Source organism: Drosophila novamexicana, unplaced genomic scaffold (assembly GCF_003285875.2).
Source record: "Drosophila novamexicana strain 15010-1031.04,08,12 unplaced genomic scaffold, DnovRS2.1 tig00004555-arrow-pilon, whole genome shotgun sequence".
NCBI lineage: Eukaryota > Metazoa > Arthropoda > Insecta > Diptera > Drosophilidae > Drosophila > Drosophila novamexicana.
This window is the reverse complement of record NW_020825052.1, coordinates 2245246-2267199: the sequence shown is the minus strand read 5'-3', so window position 1 is coordinate 2267199 and position 21954 is coordinate 2245246. Positions and strand designations below refer to the sequence as shown.

General features: G+C 38.2%; 1 protein-coding gene across 2 annotated transcripts; it reads right to left on the bottom strand.

Annotated features, from left to right (window-relative positions):
* On the bottom strand, positions 1-21808 carry LOC115770250 (transcription factor AP-2-epsilon). 2 transcript variants are annotated; one of them, XM_030715461.1, is made up of 8 exons: positions 21738-21808; positions 5218-5448; positions 4975-5139; positions 3417-3624; positions 1631-1820; positions 1298-1562; positions 601-768; positions 1-378 (listed from the first exon to the last, which is right to left on the bottom strand). In XM_030715461.1, exons 1-8 carry the CDS (start codon positions 21792-21794, stop codon positions 268-270), a joined length of 1395 nt encoding a protein of 464 aa, XP_030571321.1. In that variant the 5' UTR covers positions 21795-21808; the 3' UTR covers positions 1-267. The 2 variants fall into 2 exon arrangements, with proteins under 2 accessions (XP_030571321.1, XP_030571322.1); XM_030715462.1 differs by lacking the exon at positions 21738-21808 and adding an exon at positions 9424-9484.
* Between the last annotated feature and the right edge of the window lie 146 nt (positions 21809-21954).

Here is a 21954-nt window from a genome sequence, read left to right as displayed (position 1 = left end):
TAAAGTGTTGTAAAACCCTTGGTGACTTTTGACGGAAACACGTTGATTCACTTTTCTAATTCAAAGAAATCATAATACATAATAAGTGTGTACATATGCATTTAATATGTACTTTAAAATTACGGTTTTACAAATTTCCAATAATTTACACTAAACTAAATACATTTACAATAATTTAGTACTTATTAGAATAGATATTGTACCTAAATTTGTATTAAAAGTTTTCTTTTTTAAATACGAGTTGCTCTTGCGTTGCAGTATAGTCTATCATTTTTTATCGTTGTCAAGTTTACTTTTATCCAGAGATGAAGATACCATTCCGCCCCCATTCGAAGGGTACAATTTTTCCAAATAATTCAGTGATTCATTCAGAAATGTCTGTAAAGGGTTAATTATTAGCAATTGTTATTGTTAAGTATTTAATATATACTACAAACGATACTATCTTTCGAGTGTAATATTGTGTTAATCATCTTTTAAGAAGATATTACTTAGTGGTCCCAAGGATACATAGAATAGTGCAGTAGTATCTCTCACACACGCAATACACTTCTTATATTGGTTTTCTTTTTATGGGAATCGAGTTCAAAATATGTTTACCTGAAAAGCATGCAGCACGGCTATTATTGCAGGGGAACCGAATCCGTGCGTTATTAAGGAAAAGTGTGTTAAGTGTCGCTGCATTGAGGGCTCCAACAAATGCTGTGATCTTGTCCCAAAGTGAGTGGTTCGATCTTGACTCAATATTTGCATCAACTCTTTTGTAATCTAGAAGAAACAAGTATTAAGAAATAGATAAGTTCAGCATTTTGGCAACTACAACTAGTTCATTTGGTCGATCTTCTGAGGCGTTTATAGCAAGACGATCCTAAACAGGATAGGACGAAGAGCTGAGTCTGTTCATGCCCGCCCTTTTGTATGTCCATCTCGGATACGTTAAGAGCTAGGTCCATGATTCTCTTTATTATTCAAAACAAACATATTTCTTAATTGATATTTAAAAATATATGGAACCCTAAACTTCGTATTGAATTTGGCGATGGTTAGTCCGCTACGCTAAACATTTTGGCAAATCCTATCGAGTTTGAACCGGCGACCTCTCGCTTGTTAGCCCGACGCTCACACGCCTATGTCATTCAAACTTTACCTCCGTTTTTTACATATATTGTCACCGTATTGGATTTAAAAAAAATATATGTATATATGTATATCCATTTACTATTGATTTTTAAAATCTGTGGGCAAAACCATAAGAACTCGACTTGGTAATTAATTAGGTTGTTTGGAAAATACTTACTTGTTGTGAGTGAAGTATAATTTCTTTCCGCCGATAGGAATCCTGGGGCTCTGTTTGATGCCGCACAATATATTCTGCCAATTGTCTAGCTGGGAACTCAGTTTCACAAACGAAGTGAAAGTCTTTGGCCAAGTGCGTTGCTTCTCCCTCGACTAAAGATGTGAGCAGTGTCACGTTTGCTGCTTTTCGCCGTCCGGCCGGCAGATTCAGGCCGATCTTCTCGAGCTTTTCCCTTAAGAGTCGGCCTCCATTTTTGCTCTTTGCCCTTATTTGATAGAAATTCATTTATTTGAAATGCAATGTCAAACATGAATGTCAGCTGTGAAGCCTTACCTCCTTAGTACACCACCAAGTAGAGATGCGTTCAGGCATTCGGGCGGCGACAATCTCCGCTGGACTTCCGCAATTGTTACCTTGTATTTCGATGTACTTGACAGAAGACTGAGTCGACCCGGGACGGCACAGAACACTTCGCTGGGCGATCCGGAGCCTATGTTTCCAGCCTCCTTCCCACTTTTCATGCCTGTGCAGAAATCATGTTATAGCAAGCATTAATTTGGGGCGAACGTTGTGTTTTACATTCAGCAAAAGTATATAGAACGCATTGTAAAGAAAATATTGTTCTTTGTGTTAATATGTTTTGCAATTGAAAAGTGTGAACTCAGCGTGTAAGGATCATTTTACAGTAATCCTGCCAATTAGAGGAGCCAGCTTCAATTTCATCGCATACACACGCAATATTCATCCGGCTCAGGGGTTGATCAGCATTGTTATTTACACATGTTTGTGGTACCGCCCCATACACTCCGCCTATTTTTTAGCAAACATTAGGTTCTCTTGTATTTGAAGTTAAAATAAACATGCAACATGCGAAATAAATGCATATAAACCTATTGCCCGTCGAGCCAGGCGGAATGTGGTCTCCGAAAGACTGCGACTCTTCTTTGGTGCGGGTAACTTTGTCAACAAACGTAGATTGTATTAAGGGGTTATCTTTTAAGGAAGACTAAATATAATTGATAAACTTCAAAGGTCGAGTCAACTGAGCTGTGTTCACCTTTCTGCGAGTTATTTTGCAAGTTAGTCGCACGCCTTTGAGTTACCGCATTAAAATACGAAAGGATCGCAATATCACATTAAGGTTCTGCCTAATTTCTGCAAAGGAAATTCGTCTTCGAAGTCCTGGACCAAATCCTTTCTTTAAACCCCTTTGGTTTGATATCAATCAAGAATATATATCCATTTCGAATATTCCGATACATCCAAGATCGATTTTTAGCATGTTAACAAATCGATATTCGTTTCAGACTCACATCTCAAATCCCAGTTTTTTATTAGGCATATATTTTTTAAATGTAGTTAGAAATTCACTTTAATCGACATTTTATTCGTAATCATGCTTTCATAGCGATTGGGCACCAATTACAGAAGTTATTCAAGAATGAATAATGGAGGTTGGCTAAGGGAGAAGCCCAACCTTTGCCTAAGGGGCGCAGCGTGAACCATCTGTATGTGTGACTGTGTGTGTTACGACAGCACAGGGTGTTTCAAATCAGCACAACTATAGTACTCTGTTCTCGTACCCACTGAACGCATAAAAAAATAGGGTATAATGGCTTTGTGCAACTTCCAACCCCATATGTATATAGTCGATCTAGCCATGTACGTCTAACATCTGTTCGTTTTTATAAACCACAGAACCCCTGAGTCCATGCAATTGAATAGAATCTATATGGAAATCCGATTTTGGCTATATCTCTCCATTTCTCTATGGTAGAAATGGGGATAAAAGATTTGGCGGGTGTAGTATCACGTTCAAATTCATTGCCAAGTATCTTTATGAAAATCCATTTGATACGTGTTTCACACTTTTCGCAGAATACAAGCATCATTGTGTGGAAAATGCGATTTAATGATACTTTGGGGTCATTCCACCCGCAACTGTGGAAAATTTGTGGAATAGGGTTGATAAAGGTTTTTTGTCTAACATCACACTGTTTCACACTTTTCGGAAAGTCCCAAAAAAAAAAAAAAATTTTCTAAAATGTGAAGCACAAGACTTGCCACGGGCAAGGCCGGGTAAGACCGTCTAGTAGTATTCATATATGTGTAAACTTACTTTTTATCAGAGGTAAGTCTGACATGAAAGCGACATTGTCATCCAGGGCAGGAGCTTGGACATCATCAACCGCATTCTGCAGCGCTTGATGTAAGGCCAGAGATTCGTGTTCATGTCCAAGTCTGGTGCCGTGTGCTGCTCCTGCTGATATTGCACTGCCGTAATCACTTCTTCTTTCCGTGTACGGAAAACCATGGGATAGTTGGGTCTAAAGAAAGGAGAATTTTGTAGTTATAAATTATATTTTAGTCTCTATTCTATTAACATGACAATGGCTTCTTCAAGAAGGGGATGGCAAAGGAATTCATGCATATATGAATTATATGATTAACAAGAAAATATGCCTAATATATTAGTATATAATTTGGAGAGAGGGATATATAATCTTTAGGATCTGGTCAATTGATCTCTTTAAAGTTTTTTATTTATACTCTGAACTCTTTGAAAATGGGGAGAAAGGAGTATTAATATGTTTGGATCTTACACATATTTGGATGTCATATATAATATAATATTTCAAAAAGATGGAAGAATATATAAATTGTACTTAGTCTCAACTTTGACTAGGATATCTGGGTTTTACTTGTACACTGTTTAGCCTATTTATTTATTTGTTTGGAGTATTTGTATCTGAAATTCGATTGCAAATTGCAAATAGAAAAAAATTGCATTAATTAAAATTTTGGGCAGACCTTTGCCGGCATAAAGCCTGGGGTTGAAGCCACCGAAAAACTGAGCCAATCCCAGTGTTTAGGCAATCATGTATTTGTGTGCCTCTCGTGCGTGTTTGTGCGCACAAGCTCTGCAGGGGATACGCCTTTTCCAGCGAATGCCCTCGCCTGGCCCTGGCCCTGGCCCTGGCCGTGGTTGCAAAGGCACAGTTCGTTAAGGACACGCAGAAGTGTAAGAGTATGCGGCTCGCATACAAACGTACATGCTGCTTGCATGTACGTACATGTATATAAACCCTTTTCCTTTTGGGCCAGGAATTTTTGTTGTTATTTTCAAGATGTTTCAGCGAAATCCCAAGAAAATTTTTTAAATGCTTCGTAGCATATTTATTTTTTGTTGTCTTTCATAATGCACTTCAATGGAATTCAAAATGCCATAACTCTGCCAATGGACGTAGATGGGGAAATTTCAACTGCCAAGCTTATTATAGAGTATGTTTGCAAGTTCGAAAAGTGAAGTATTCAGCAAGTTCTGGGTAATAAATTGCTAGCTTGATAAAATAAGAAAGTTTCAGCTTTGTGGTGAAGATGGAATTCCATTGCAGCTAGCTGAATTATAAACTCTAAAATGCTTATTAATTCGGAATAATTTAATGTGTCTCATCCTATAAATATTAAGAGTATTGCCAGAACTATATCTTGGTAGTTAGTAAAAAAATGTATCTCTTTCCTTTGTCTGTCGACTCTTTATTATGATAAAGTGTATAATTTTTGGGCATAGAAATGATTTTCTTAGATATTTGGGGACTTTATTTTAAAAATTCCAATAAGGATTTGTGCTTTAACTATTTTGTCTATAATTTGCTTTGTTTACACTAAATACTTACAACATGTCCTTGCAAGTCGTCCCTATGAGTTCTGTGAATACCCAGTTGATCCTGTGTGGACCTGAGGCCCGCCAACTGATTGTAGTGATGAAGGGGTGCATGGTGCAATGAGGAGAGCGGCTGGCCGTAGGGATCCGTTCCTAAGTACTCGAGCGGTCCATGATTCTGCAAATAGCCAGATATCTAAACTATTTTGGCAATGATACGTCCGACTCGCCTGGCGACCCAATTTGGAGCACTTACCTGTTGCTGAGGAGGGCTTTGAGCTGAGTGATGAAAAGGTGGAGGAAAATACGGGGGCTGAAAATCAGACTGCAGTGATTGGTGATGCATGGTAGCTGCCGACCCATGGGTGCCGCTGTGTCCACTGTGTCCGGACGTTGGTCCTCCTCTACCTGAATGCCCACCTGAATGGGTTGTATAGGCCGGGCTACTACTTGACAGGCCCAAGCTACCATGGCCACTAAGGCGTTCCTGTTTTAATAAAAGAATACGTTTTCGTACATTAATGGTTAGTATTTATGGAGATAAAGCTGTACGTCCTGATTGACTGATTGATGATCAATGCATAGCCCAAACCATAAGAGCTAGGAATCTGATACTATAAAAAATTGGGATTCCACTCGTTTGTGTGGAGGTAGCAAAATAGTTTTATGATCGAATTCAAGCATTCGTTTGCATAGATCTTTGTTCAAATTCATTTGAGTTCTGTTTCATATTTTTCGGAAAATCCCTTCATCCTTGGTGGATATCGAGGTCAAAGATTTGGTGGGTGAAGTTTTCGGCTGAGACGTGTTTTACATTTTTCACAGAATCCAAGCTTCCTCGTTGCGATTCAAAGATTTTTTGGGAGCATTTTTTAAATTTTGTCCGAATGGCTTCCTAATAAATACGAGTTTCAGCGATTTCGGTAATTCCACCCGCAACTGTGGTAAATTGGCGGAATACAGCTGTATAAAGGCTTTCCGTTCAACATTCGATTGACTTAAAAATCATTTTCAGAAATCTGTGTGAAAAACTTTCTAATAACACGTGATGAGTTTACCTTTCGGCTTTTCACCAAAAGTCTTACATGGCCGGAAAAAAATGATCTATTGGCTTTTCCGTAAATGTTATTGAGTTCAAGTTACACAAAATAAAGTTGTGTGTGTGTGTGTGTTTATATGTATGTATGTATGTATGTATGTATGTATGTATGCATGCATTTATGTATGTATGTATGTATGTATGTATGTATGTATGTATGTATGTATGTATGTGTGTATGTATGTATAAATGTATGTATGTGTGTATGTATGTATTAATGTATGTATGTATTAATGTATTTATGTATGTATGTATGCATGTATGTATGTATGTGTGTATGTATGTATGTATGTATTCATGTATGTATGTATGTATGTATGTATCAATGTATGTATGCATGCATGCATTTATGTATGTATGTATGTATGTGCGTATGTATTAATGTATGAATGGATATATGTATGGATGTATGTATGTATGTATTAATGTATGTGCGTATAGTTACGTATGTGTCTATGCATGTGTGTATGTATACATGTGGGTGTTCGTTCATATGTGTGTATGGGCTTATGTGTGCACGTATGTCTGTATATATGCAGGTATGAACATATGTATGTGTATGTGGTATGCATATATGTATGTATATATAGGCGCATGTATGCATGTATGTGCATTTGTGGTTGACAGTATGAATGTATGTATGAATATGTGTATGTATATATATACGTGCATTTAAGCACGTTTGTATGTATATAAGTGTGCAAGTGCATGGTAATCTGTATATGTGCATGTGTGTATGTAAAAATTTTGCAAATTTAAAAAAAACGTATTTTTATCAAATGCTCTCCTACTCGATTCTCATAAATTTAAGTAAGGGCTTCAGCAAGCAGCAGGCGGCTTCAGTAGTGAAGGCGGCGGCGGCGGCGGCTTCGACTAGGAGGAGGCGGCTTCGATCAGAAGGAAGCGGCTTCGATTAGGAGGAAGCGGCTTCGACCAGGAGGAAGCGGCTTCGACCAGGAGGAAGCGGCTTCGACCAGGAGGAAGCGGCTTCGACCAGGAGGAAGCGGCTTCGACCAGGAGGAAGCGGCTTCGATTAGGAGGAGGCGGCTTCGACTAGGAGGAGGCGGCTTCAATCGGGAGGAAGCGGCTTCGACCAGGAGGAAGCGGCTTCGATTAGGAGGAGGCGGCTTCGACCAGGAGTAGGCGGCTTCGACCAGGAGGAGGCGGCTTCCACTAGGAGGAGGAAGCGGCTCTAGCAGGGAGGAAACGGCAACGGCTTCAACGAGGGAGGGCACGGCACCTTCAACACGGTGGAGGCGCCTGCTTCAACATGAAGGAAGCGCCTTCAATAAGAAGGAGGAGGCGGCGCCAGCTTCACTGAGAAGAAGGCGGCTTTCACAAGGGAGGTTTTAGCAATGAAGAAGGCGATCGCGATGGAGGAAACTAGGTCAGCTAAAGGAGTTTACCTGGATACTCAAATGTATTTTTGATCTTGCGTGTAAAAGGCTTAACAATTCGGAAAACCTGACACACATCATAGCAATAGAAAGGTAAACTTATTACTGAGGGGAAAACTAAATAAATACTAATACTTTATAATATTTTAACTATTTCCAGGCCTCGCTTGTAATTGGCAACGGGACGGATTGACAGCTCGGTTCTTCGAATATCCGATTGTTTCTATGGACGTGGAATTCTCAAAGAATTTAATTTGGAATTGATGCTGTTGTAAAACACGCGGTAAGTAAGATTACGCTTTGCTTTATCTACACATTTGGGCGCAATATTAATCATTTAGGAATTCATAAAAAACATATAGATTTCATATTTGGTGGCAGTGAGAATATTTTTGTATATGAACATTCGATAAAGTAGCTCTAATCAGATTGAATGCAGCCCAAGTCTTGAGAACTTCTGATTTGCTTTATATTTGTGCAAAGGTAATTCTATTCTAGTTATGTTGAATGTTTTACGGATTTCGCTTTCCATTTATTTATATAGATTTGTTTCAATTATTATCAGCTTTATAATACAGTAATCCGATCCGGGCAACTCCGATACTTTTCCAAACTTTGCCAAATTTCAAAAAGATAGCTCCAAGCCTGAAGATACTTTCTATATAAACAAACAGACAAACATCTGTTATACTGATCAGCAAAGAGCATTATTTATGGGCAGCAGCACCTGTGCGTTACACATTGTGTTAAAAAATAACAATACTTTTGCAAGGGTTTCAAAAGGGAATCGAAAAGTCATTGGCAACATATATTATATATATGATAAGACATGATAATATCCACACATTTCCCGTCAGAAGAAAATTGTTTTTGCCATAATAAAGTAAGTTCTTAAATTTTAAGCTAGTCCGAAGCACGTCTGCATAAACATTTACAAAGTTATTTCAATATAAAATTCTTTTTTTTTTAATTCTAAATTTGAAGAATTTCGTAAAACAGTTTTCACATACAAAATTAGTTTACTATCAAAGACAGTTTTTACTGTAATCTGTCAGCAATCAATCAGGCAGGCTGTCAATCAGTCGAAACTCTTTCATTTATTAAGATTACGATAATCAACTATGCAAAGGGCTTTGTGAATTAAACAAAACAAATTCTTATCATAGAAATTAGCTAAACTTAAGATTGTTCGTTTGCGAAACCAAAGACGAAGATGTGTGTTTTTTGAGAGCGTATGTTTTTAATGATAAAATCGTGAAAAGTATAATTTCGTCGAGAATTTTAAAGCTTGAATTCAATCAGACAAACAAGAGTTTATTAGTCCTATGTAATCCATCCTGATTGAACGCAGTTGCCGCTCTCCTAAGGAAGCTAGAACCCTGGAACCTAAAATATATACATATCCGAGTCAGTCAGTCAAGGTGTAAAATTAGTTTTGCCATGTCCCACAGGGGCGGGCGCAATGCGAACATTTATATCTCCCAAATTTTTAATGTTGAGTTTGTTAAAATATAAGTCATTCCAGGGATAACTTTATCTAAAGGTTGTGCTTGCATGGCAGCAACGTCTTCTACAATTAAAAAAAAAAGGCAGATATTTCTTACGGCTTGAATGTTTTGTTTTCTCTAATTATAGTCCTGGAGTAAATAACCCAAGGTTCAAGAAGTTATAATTCATATCAAATATATATAACATATATTGCAAGAAAACTTTAACTGAAAAATAGGAATAATTTTTGGAGTATTTTTGTAGGCTTAGCTAAGACAAATGCTGAGCTTATTACCTAGACATTTATATTATTTCTTATTGCTAATATCCTCCCTTGTTCTGAACCATGTCTGACCAAGCCATTCGCCCATTCTGCATGCAGGCACAATATTCTATTGCCGTCGGCCTTTCGGCAATAATTGTACTGTCTAATACTGGGATCAAAATCCGGCATTTGCAGCTTGAGAGTGTTACGCACCTGAATTTCAATTACGGCAGGCATATCCACATAAGATAAAGTCATGTTATCATATTGTGAGCTGGGCTTTAAACTCGCAGAGTCGAATTAATAAATGGCGTATCTCGCACGCAGTTACTCCGATGGGAACACTCGACGCGCAGGCAAGCTCATTATTGATACAATATTTATGGCAGATACAAATCACAGTTACTTTCCGAAATCTATATAACAATAATGTCCATGTTTCATATGGAACCGTATGATATATTTTTTGCTGTCGGCAACAGCTCAGTTTTAGGTTCACAAACACGGCGCTAATATAGAAAACAAATTTGACCCGACGGCGACGGCGACGACAACGACGACAGCGACAGCGACAGCAGCCCGTGAATGCCAAAAACGGAATGAAAACTGGTCGACAGGGCGGCAGCAGCAGCAGCAGCAGCAGCAGCAGCAGCAGCGGCAGCATTAGGCCAGAGCGCGACGCCAGCGACGCGTCGCGTCGTAACGCCCGTCATACGCCTCGGATGTTTCTGCATTCGCCAGCCGTGGCCAAGTACGAAAACACATACATACATACATACGACTATATCTGTACACATGTATATGTCGAGTGCGTAGCCAAGACAACAATCGTGGTAGAGGTTATTTTTTATTTGAGGAATTTTAGAAGATATTTAACCCCGAAATGTATACCAATTTAGATGTGAATGTGATTAGCAGATGTGAGAACATTCATCATCTTACATGCGTATGTACATTATCTAAATTTAGTTCTCAAAGATCGGCTTTTGATCAACATATAAATTTGACATACATAGTATGTAGACAGAACATGTTAGCAGATGAACTTTACATATAGAAATATGAACATTAGCCTTATATTACACATATATCGAACAACTGTTGCATATATAACAGCAAAGGTGTTTATCCGTCGGCAGTCTAAAGAAGATTGTTTCTTGATCTTATATTAAGGTTAATATTATAAGCAAATGAATTCGTGCATGCCTTAGTAGAGTCTTGCTCCATCTTTCACTGAATTCTTCTACACAGTTTAATGTTTGTCTCCGTTCTAGGATAACATTCGAAGAGTGTGGCATTGCGCTCTCGTACTCTTTCGTGACACGACACGCTATGCGCTCAACTCTATACTATACCTAAATCGTATAACACGAATTCCCGCCGCAATGCTACTGTACTTTTTGGTATACACATGCAGATGAGCCCCAATATGCCGAAGTTGGTCAAGTGATATTTGAGCTGTCCAGCGTCTTGGATGCGAGACGAGGATGGGGTAAGTCGTGAAATAGAAACATTTTTTTAGCTGTTCTCAAAAAAATACTAAAACTAACATAACCAATGTCTGGCATAGGACTTTCTATGCAGTGAATTCTAAGACACAAGAAAATGTTAAGGCAAAGGGAATAGTTGTAAAATATAAAAAATTAGTATGTCCGTGTATAAAAAAAACACTACGGTACGTTGAGGCAGAGGGTTGATCGTCGACACATGCTCTGATTGTCTGTATGTATGTATGTTTGTTGAATATGCGAGTTGTATTTTAAGCATACACACACACACACACACAAACATACCACGGATTGACTTTGCCGTGAATGGCTTCAGATATGGCAAGCCATTGCAGCATCCTGTTTGGCAAATCCTTAGAAAATGCAGGATGTCAAGAGATTTAAATGATAATGTGTGTTAGCCATACAATAAGCGCTAATGTCTGGTTATTCATAACTGCCATTGTTGGTCTTCGAAAATTGGCAAAAGGCGAAGGCGCATGCGACCGTAGGTAAATTACGAGAATCATTACTCTGGTTTTTTTTATAAGTATTAATGAGGTACTTTTACATGGTGAATATAACGTGTGCGATGTAGGTGAAATATGTCAGATTGAGGTACAATATTGACTGTACCCAATAAAGGAAATTGCTTTGTAAAGAAGCTTGGGGGATATTTTAATTATTGTCCTGTCGGCCTTTAACCTATTTCAAGCTCTTCTTCGAAAAGTCACATTTGAGTCTCACTTTGAAAGATCTATGCAAAATGACTTTTGAAACGTGGTGCGTGAAATGGATGGAAATGTGACAAGAATAAAAACTCAAAGACAGCTAATAGTACCTGCTAGTATTTATAAAAGCAATAATTTATTCAATATTAATCGCTTTGACGGCTGCAAAGAAAAAATTTTCTATAAATACACATGCACAACTGTATAAGAGAATGAGGTTTAGAATTACATCGAAAGTTAAATGCTTTAAAGAGCTGAGCTTAACCTATGTAAAATTGTGTGTCATTATAAGTTGTATTTGTGTTTGACTATGTACAATATGGACACAAACCAACGCTTATGTACAGAAGTATGTGGACATGTTGATCGTGGCATGGCCGATGTATGCGGCCAGCGCGAACGTGGCAATTGCGATCTGGACACGACTTTATTGTGGTTTTATAAATTAAAATAATTTTGATTGATTACTTTGGATTATCTTGTCATTTGCCAGCATCAAATAGAATATTTAACGATACAGATAAACCGGTTTGGGTTTGTTTTGTATGAATTTCGGCTCTTGGCTTTTCGACACACAACACACTTCATGCAGACTCACTGTAAAATGTGCGTCTGTGCGTTTGATCAAGACCAAAAAAAAAAAAAGGCTAGACCTCGGTCAAGACGCCAGTTCACTTCGTAATATTTGCTACCAAGAAAAATCATTTAAAACAGCTTTTGTTAAAGAAGAAGAAGAAGAAGCAGCAGTAGTAGAAGAAGAAGTGTATGCCACTTATTGATGATGTAGTATAAAATTATTGTTTGCTCAAGAAAAATGTATAAGATTCCACACTGATCCCCAAGCAGCAGCCCACAATTAGCGATTACTTAGATAATTATGGCCACAGTTATATCGTATGAATGAGAACTTCGAATAGCGAGTGCAATTTGATTATCGTACTGTTTCATCTTTCGAAGTTCTGCCATTGTGCAGCTGATTATTGCTGGCTGCTCTTGTCATACTACACAAGTATGTTGGAGGCCGTTAATTGGTGTAAAGCTTGTTGACTTTGTCAAGAAGTTTGCATTTAGCCACGATTTTTATTTAATACTCAACGAAACTTTGTTTAAACAAAGGCGATATACATACATTCTCAACAAGGCAAACACATATCTTTTGTGGTTCGAACCATAGCTTAAGCCCAGGGTTCGGCTCGTGAACCAGGCTTTCCAGCTTATGGTTCAAGCCTTTGCTCTTACATTTGTACATATTATGTAACCGATAATATTAACCGCTAACTGACTTTGTAGTATTAGCAAACTATAGTCTGGGGATTAGCTTGAAATTGTGAGCGGGACATTTCTGCGGATTTATAGCGAGCGGTACGAGCATGCAAGCTTCGGTGTGTCGTGTTGGACTCTTTGAGTATTATGTTTTCAATCACACGAGTTTTTGAATTGTGCGCTATTGTCAGTCGTGAATATGCTGAAATTGGAAATTTACACTGGTGGTCAATACTCCCATACCGTAATTCAAGATATAAATAAATAAATTATAAAGGTTGGAATGGCTGACTGGCGGGTTTCTGAAGGCACAGGTAGACAGTTGGAAGCTGTTGAACAGGTCGAAATAGTTTCACCTCCACCTCAAGTGTGTGCAGAACGAAACATAAATACACACACACACACACACACACAAACACATACACAGAACTGCGCACTACACATGGTATTCTAATGAAATGCTATCCACTCGCCAATGATCAATTGTCATTAAAAGAGCTTTGACTCCAAACTCTGCCTTTTTTCTATTACACAGGTAAAGCGCCAAAATGTTGCTGCGAACTATCCAGATAACCCCATTGCCCAGACAAATCCCATAGATAAATTCCCAATCAGTATGCATGGGTAGGTCAATACGACTATGATTAGCATCATCTGCTTTGTGGGGGAATTGTCTTTGCATGACGCCCAAATAAGGTAACATATTTATAAGACAAGTGTTTCTGTTAGTGCTACACTTATACGAAATGGATATAAGTCAAATAGGAAATTATCCAATATGTTGCGGGGTTATATCATGTGTGGGCTGGGGGAAGCTAAGGTGTGAGGCTGAGCACTGGGGAATTCCCTAATAAAATACCTCGTTGGAAATAAATCTGTTAACATTATTTATTACTCAGTATACATTTTCTAAAGTCTTTGACGAATGAGTTGATTTTCGAATATCGTCAAATGATCATCGAAAATTTAATGGTCTCTTAAACTGCGGCTATAAAGCATACGCATACGACAGATAGACGGACATCGACCCCAGGCGATGCTTCCGTCTTAAAAAATATTCAATTTATGTTTTACCTGTTTCTAGTAGTTACTGACTATAATTAGATGGCTAAGTCAACTCTTTCACCAATGGTCACAACACACAGCGCAAGCTATTTAAATTTAAATTGTCAAATATTTGGCTAACAAATGTCGGCTTATTACGTGCCTAAGTTCATTTTTTTCAACATAAGCTGTCTGTATTATCCGATCCTTGCAGCTAAGACTTCCACCAAGGCTACAAGTCGAATAAAACGGTCACTGGTTCGGTTTGTGAACCTGGTTTTTCATGATCGGGAAACTTGGTATTGGCGCATAACTTGGTTCGCCAAATTTTTGCTAAAGTTGGTTTGTACCGGTTCGGCTCAAACCCGTTTTGCAACCTTGATTCGCATATTAGCAGAAGTTTTTGAGATGGACTCCAGCTTTAAACTAAAGAAAGAAGAAAAAACTGTCCAAAGCTCTGAAATATTATTGAAATTTAATTTAATGAAGGAGGCAAGCACATTGTGAAATGCGTTGCTTTTGCAAAATGTGTTTGCTACGCATAGCGCCCTCTAGACACAAAGTAAATACCTTATCCCTTATTGTTGCTATCGTGAACAATAGATGGCGCAAGAAGTAGGCCTCATTTATTAATAATTTAAAAGGTTATATATTACACAAATACTAATTTGAATTTAATTGATATACTTAACTTATAAATGGGATAGGAATTATATAAGTTCAAGCTCAATTGATTATATTAAAAGGGTAACTAAACCTCTATTCCGCATCATCTAACAGAATTCAAACATTCAATTTCGAGGCGCCCAAGCAGTGTATGGTAAGCAGTGTATATGACAGATAAGCAGTTAACTGTATAAAAGAACGGTAAGATGCTTTCAGGGTCAATAGTTCAAGGGGCAGCAACATGTAACTGGATAATTCGTGTTGCCGCCGAAGTTGAAGTTGATTTTGCAACTTTAACGATTTTTTATTCATGGTAACATTAATTTTGGGCTACATATTCAATATTTTTCTGTTATGGCTTTTAAGTGAAGAGCTGACAAGTTGAAAAGGTCATTTAGAAAGTGTGGAACATATTTTGCGATATGTATGTAAGCTTTAAATGCTTGTAACCAGAAATACATTATTAATTTATTATTTTAATCATAAATTCGATTAGTTAACACTTCATATATTTCTTACGCAGATTTCTCTGTATTTGTCATTTCTGCTGGGATTTATTTAATCAAATTCACCTTGCTTAAAATCGACTTCTGCTCAGTTTCCGAGCAGTTTCCGAGCAACAGCAAACAAAATCAAAAATAAATTATCACCTGAGCACAACAGTTTTTTTTTTTTCTCAAAAATTGCAATTAATGCCGCGGTCAGGTGTAAGTGCGGGAGCACAGATTAGGCTGCAGGCAATTCATAAGAGAGCGAGAGAGAGAGAGAGAAATTATTGAAATTCCTCGACAATGACGCAACAATTTGGAGTAGTTAAACAGTAGCTGTGCCCCCAAATGCCAAATTGGCAGCCGTCCGTTGCCGTTATTACCAAAATTACTGCATCAAATCGTTCCACTTAAACGAAAATGTTCCAAGTCTGTTTCGCGGATGCCTCTGCCCAATCTTTCGGCTGCTGCCAGGCCTAACATATATTATTCCCAACCTGCCAATTAGCCAACTACACAGCGCATCCATGTTGGCCAATCTCTAATATTCCGAATGTGTCTTTAGTTTTCGAGCGAATTTATTATTAGCCGACTACGAATCGCGCCTTCATGTCAATCTTCCTGCGCAGGCTTCTACTATATAACTATATAATGCAACTTGAAGGAGAAATATTTGTTTATAATTGACTCGAGTTTTATTTATCATGAGTCCAATGAAATTGGGATAAGAAATCTTGGAGTTAGAAATACCTTTCCTGTAGTTCTTGTAGTTCTCGAATATATCTATTCCCAAACCAGATAAAATTGAAGTAGGGATAGGGTTAGATGTGATTATCATGAACCCAATGAAATTGGGATAAGAAATCTTTGAGCTAGATAATCCTTAATCTTCTTGTATATTTACCTTCAATATATCCATTCCCAAACCAGATAACCTTGGAGTTGGGATAGGCTTAGATTAGTCTAGTCTACCATGAACCCAATGAAATTGGGATAAGAAATCTTGGAGTTAGAAATACCTTTCTTGTAGATTCTAGTAGTTTTTCTAAGTTCTTGAAGTTCTTGTAGATTTTCCTTAAATAAATCCTCATCCAATCCAGCTAAAGTTGGAGTAGGTATACGCTTAGATTTTCTTACCATGAGCCCAATGAAATTGGGTCAAATAATCTTTGCTCTTCATATTGCACAAACTTCTCATGTAGATTGTTCTCTTACATCTTCTTTGTACACTTCCCATTCACCTAAAGTTGAAGTTCATATCAAAAGTCTTTTCTTTTGAGTTCAAAATGAATCGCTTTCCCTTACGCTCCGCATATGTTTGTGAATTCTGGTTGGCTGCATCAAAATGCTTATCAATGCCTGGGAGGTAATTTGAATATATAAAAGAGGGAGAGAGAGAGAGAGAGAGAGAGAGAAAAGCGTCGACCTTTGTCTTTTTGGCATGGAATGCTCATCGACTGGACGTCCGGTACAACAACTATGTACACACACGGAGGCCAGGCGTTGGAGCTGGATGTGCCGGATGGGCCGAAAGAGTTTTCGGCTATAAATTAAATGAATGCAGAAGGAAGCTCGTTCAAGCTCTAAATATAATATTCGTAACAACAATGAAAATACGCAAAGAACGATAATCGATTTTTGTTTATTACGCTCGCGATTCTCCCGACTCCGCGACTCCAAATCCGACTCCGACTCCATTCTTGGACTGTCTTCGGCTTTTTGTGGGGATTGCGCCCGCTCGTCCTCCACCCTCTTTCACTCCCACTGTCATGACGCGGCCGACATCTGGCTTTTAATGAAGTAGTAAAACTCATTCATAAACGTATTCAAGCGGGATATACGCACGGCTCTGGATCAAGTGAAAATCGAGGGACGGCCCATGGACCGTGTTGTGGCTGTGGCTCTGGCAGTTGTTCTAGCAGGTTTATGACGAATAGCAGAATGCGAATTTATTTGCCAGGCAACCAGCCACCAATTCATCCAGGTAGGCTCAAGCAGACGGCAGAGCTGAGAGAGAAGACGAGCAGAGGGGAGAGAGCAGACGAGGAGACGAGGGCAGACAGCAGAGAGGAGACCGGCTTAAACGGCAAACTCGAAGGCAAGAAAAAAAAAGTAAGGAACTGGGATCTGCAGTGCAGAGATGCATTCGACGCTTCTCTTGGCGGATGGGTGATGGGGTTTGGGGCAGCCGGGTTGGTGGATGGGAGGAGGGGGCGGGGGGTCGGGGGGGCGGTTCCAAACAAGCCGAGCTGTGCTTTGCCACGAGCCTAACACACGCCGCAGTTTCGACACTTGCGATCGTCCGCAATTCGCAATTCGCGGTTCGCAGTTCGCGTTCGCGTTGCGCAAATTTACATTTATCTTGCGTTTCAATTTCATTTTGAGTGGACTTTTTAATTTCCTCTTTGCAAATGAAATCAATTTTGATGCGTTCTTGCAAGCCAGGCACTTATTACATATTCATAATAACATCTACTCGTCTTTTGCGCCCAATGTCTGTTGTGTGCCTCGCGCATTCGTGCATTCGCGCATCCGTACACAAATTATGATTCCCTTTCCTTTTGCATTTTGCCAACTGAGCAGTCAAAACAAGAACAGAGGTCAGCATGGCAAACTATTCATTAGACCACACTGTGCAACATAAGACATGTTTTCTGTAACCACTTTTGATGAAACTGACATCTTCTGATCGATTTTGGGGCACTTTTCATCAAAATTAATTGGTTAACATTTTAACAAGTGTTTGTCTTTAAAAAAAATGCACAACATTACGCAGTTTTGTTTCTGGGGTTTGTCTGACTATATGCGCCATAACTTTCGCTAGTCTCAGCCGATTTCGCTCATGAAAAGCCAATAGATAAAGCCCACAATAAAGCTTTTTGCATTTTTATAGGGTATATTGTATTTGTGCAAAATCCAAATGTATGTAACAGGCAGAAGGAAGCATCTTCGACCCCATAAAGTATATATATTCTTGATCAGCACCAATGGCCGAGTCGATATAGTTACTGTTTCTATGCGAACTAGTCTCTCAGTTTTAAAGCTATCTTAATGAAATTTTGCAGAAGTGCCTCTTTCTGTTGCACGCAGCACATATGTGAAAACCAGCTGGATCGGACTACTATATCATATAGCTGCCATAGGAACGATCGGTCGAAAAATTAATTTGTTGTATGGAAAACTTGTTTGTCATTCAAGATATTTTGATTAAACGCGGCATTTAAAGATTTCACTTTGCTCCCTTCATTTTTGCAAAATCTTATTTAAATCGGACTACTATATCATATCTGCCATAGGAACGATCGGTCGAAAACTAGGTTTTCGATCAAAAACCTTTTTTGTTTATCAAGATATCTTGCCCAAACTCGGCATTAACTATTTTTCCTGTGCTTCTTAGATACGGGCAAAGCACTATAAGCATTATGAAAAGATTGGGTCATATATATAATTTATGGGGTCGGAGATGTCTCCTTCTATGCGTTGCACATTTAACGACAAATTTATACTACCCACTGCAAGGGTATAAAAATATAAATATAAAGTGCCTAAAAAGGTTTGCTAGAAGATCAAACTTGCAATAGGGAAGATGCCTTTTGTTTTTTTTTCTACTGTTCAGCTCTGGAACAAAGAACAATCAATAAGATATAATATAATATAATATGATAGACAATAATAATAAACATAATAAAACGAACATCAAAAGCGAAGACTTAAGTATAGACTGAATCAATTGAAAAGGATATGTTAGTGCAATTAAGGCAAATCCTTGCAGTGCATAAATAGGGCATAAATAATAAATAATAATAAATATATTTTTTTCGCAGTGTTCATATGCAATCAAGTGCCTAGCAAAGCAAACTGTGCTGGGAACCAGGGAGAAAGATGGCTAAAAAAAAATATATATATGTATAAAAACTTGTGATTTTTTATCAGTTTGTTGCAGTTGGCGCAGATATGAAAGATCGCACGCAAATTGGGCGCTACGCTGAGTTCTGCTGTGCTTGAATCTCATAAATTATTTTGGCAACGCATCACGCGAACAACCTATACCTATGCCTCCATACCTGATGTGGAGCAGGCCGAGAGGCTGCGCAGGGACTAACTGTGCCAGATAACGCTAACACATTCGGTTTACCCATTTCAACGGCTATGCGAACTGATTTTTGGTGGGCGATGACTTTTGCACTGCCTCTTTGTTGTGTTTTTTTTTTTTGGTTTGGTTTTCTGTGTTTTGCTTTTTTTTTCTGTTGTGATCTTTAGCCCTTGCCCCGTCATTTGAGCCTATGTTCTTGAGCAGGGATCAAAAAAAGTTCCTGGAATGCCGATAAACCATATAATTTTACTAATTGAATGGGGGTGGATAAACGCAGCCAATGCGAGCTCCAGACGCGTACGAACCAAATCTTTCTGCTCCATGTCATATACCCTAAACTCTAGACAAGCAAAAACCTCGCAAGCTGCGCGCTTTCCCAGCCTTTAGATACTCCGCTCTCACAGCTTCAGCTGCAGCAAATGTGCGTGTCTCCCACCATACTTTTATTCGCTTCACGGTGATCAGCAGGACTCAGTCCATGGAAAAAAGTGGAGAAAGATAAAAACTTACTTTAAGCTAAAAGCTTTTGCTATACTAAATCCCACTAGCTGCAATTTGTTGCCATGCAAATTAACTTTAGGGAACTTTATGGAATCCACCTTGAGAAGAAAATCAGTTTATTCCAAGCTAAGTTTCTCGGACGGGAAAACCTGGCACGTCCGCTACTTGGCCCTGGCAAGGAATCTTTGATGTCCTGATACAGCTTCAGGGGTTCGTCTCACCCCAATCTACTGGCTAGAAAGGAAGACTGCGCAGGATCTTTCCCAATCAGTCAGTCAATAATTATTAATGTTGGATTTTTAACTGATTCACGTGGCGCAGGATTGCGCATACACATTGGTTTATGCAACTGAATCCTTGCCAAATATTATCATATTTTATTATCGCGGAGTTAAGCACATTAAGATACTTTTATTGTCCTTAAAACTGACAGCAACTGCAGCTTTATGGAACTTCATTTACTACTGTCAAAAGTTTTGATCCCGCCGACATTATTTCTCAACCTCGGTAAGCCTTGGTTTTGTTATAAATGTCCTTAATTATTTTCTCATTCAATCTGGAGAAACACTTTTCCTATTATCTAAATATCTAGCATAAATCTTTTATATTTTATGTTGGTATTTTGAAATTCGGGATTTTATTATTATTTATTTGATATATAGATGCGCAGCAGAGACAATTAAACAATTTAATTTTGTCTGTAAATGTGTAAGGTATCTGGAAGTGTCTCCAAGTCCAGCATTAAATATTTGTTATATTTATTCTTGATATTATATAAACTCTCTGTGTTGATGCTAACTCAAAAAGTAGCTGGACATAGTTCTTTTTGTATCTCAAAGCTGCCCGAATGCACCTTCTACCATATCTTCGATAGGTCAAAGATAGTTTTGTATAAGCCTTTTAATATGCGAAGCGGACTTTCTTTTTACATTAGCTAAGCCCTGATCTAACTTGTCAAAAAAAAATTCGAAAATTCATTAAAGAAACATTTTTCAATAAATTGTAAATCATTAAGTAAAATCAAAATCTGTCATAAAATGCAAACCAGAAATTGCAGTTATTTTCGGTTTGCCAAGCTTATATACACCTGTAGATACATAACGGGTTTCCCATATATTTCTATACTTTGACAAGCACAAATTATTAACGCATAGAAAATCTCAGATTTTTCTAATCTTTTCTTTGGCAGCTATATAATATAGATATCTGACCTGATCGACGTCAATCTATAGACTATCTTCAGCAAAATGAGAAAAATCTATGACAAGTTGTTAGTCTTAGGCTGATGGATATACAGCTCTTCGAGCTTATGTATAATATGCACATATAACGCATAACACATTTCGTAGAGAAAGGGTATAGAAATTATTTGATACATTTCAAGGAATATAACTGCTTTTAACTCCTTGATATGCGACATTCCGATCCTACGAATTCTCATTAATATAGTCTCAAGTCTAGTTCACATATAGAAGGATCCAACTCGTAGTCCTGATTAGGCATACTTGTACATATATGTAATAGGGAAATATCGCTTTGACTTGCACATTTTAAAATATACCTATTTGCTGAAAATTGAATGGATCAGTCTTTCAGACAACTACAACAAAATAATATGATTATTATGAAGTAACACATTCCTCATGAGTATTTCTCACAATTATCTCAGGATATTGTGCTGTTCGTCTGCTGGGAAGATCCTACCACAATCCTTCGCAGATCAAAGAAGTTTCAAATGAGCTTAAAGCTCATTCATCGACGCGTACTCAATTGATTCAAAGCAGGAACTGCATGATCTATATAAAGTAGTTCTAGAGCAGTACGCCTCTAAAAGATTTGTTTCAAGAAAGCTTTAAGAAAGCTTAAAGCTTTAAGCTGATCACAAGCGGTTGGTGTTGATGGAAGCCTGCCCTTTTGGAGGATGCAAAATTCCAGCGTTAAGTGCGCCCATTATTATTATAAATTGGGCTTTGGCTATGGTAATCAATCTGCTCAGATCGCAGACATGGCTTACTTGTAGCCGTATGGTAATTACCCTGAGTGCTTGCGTGCATGAAATTTTGATGTCAATCAGAGATCACACAGCCCCCATTGACTTTCAATATCGGAGTTTAAGTACTTTGTACGGATACGCTGAACACTGATTCTAGCTGACAGGTAATTGGTCAGTGGGTACGTTTCCTTGGAACCACGGACGAACGGCCAGTTGATAGGGGTGTCCGGGAATTGGGGAAATCCTTGCAAGAAATCTTACCATCATAAATTTTTGATCCTCAAATTGATGGTCATTGGTCCGGTGTAAGATATGCATTATTGTTTGTTGTTCCGATTGTGATCTCGATTACATAGAGTATATATTTTGAACTGTCACAAACTGGAACACTTCGCGCTTTTTAGTATATACGAAACAGGTACAATTGCTCAGTAGACGATAGATTTATTTGGCACTGAATATAAGGCAACTATAAGTC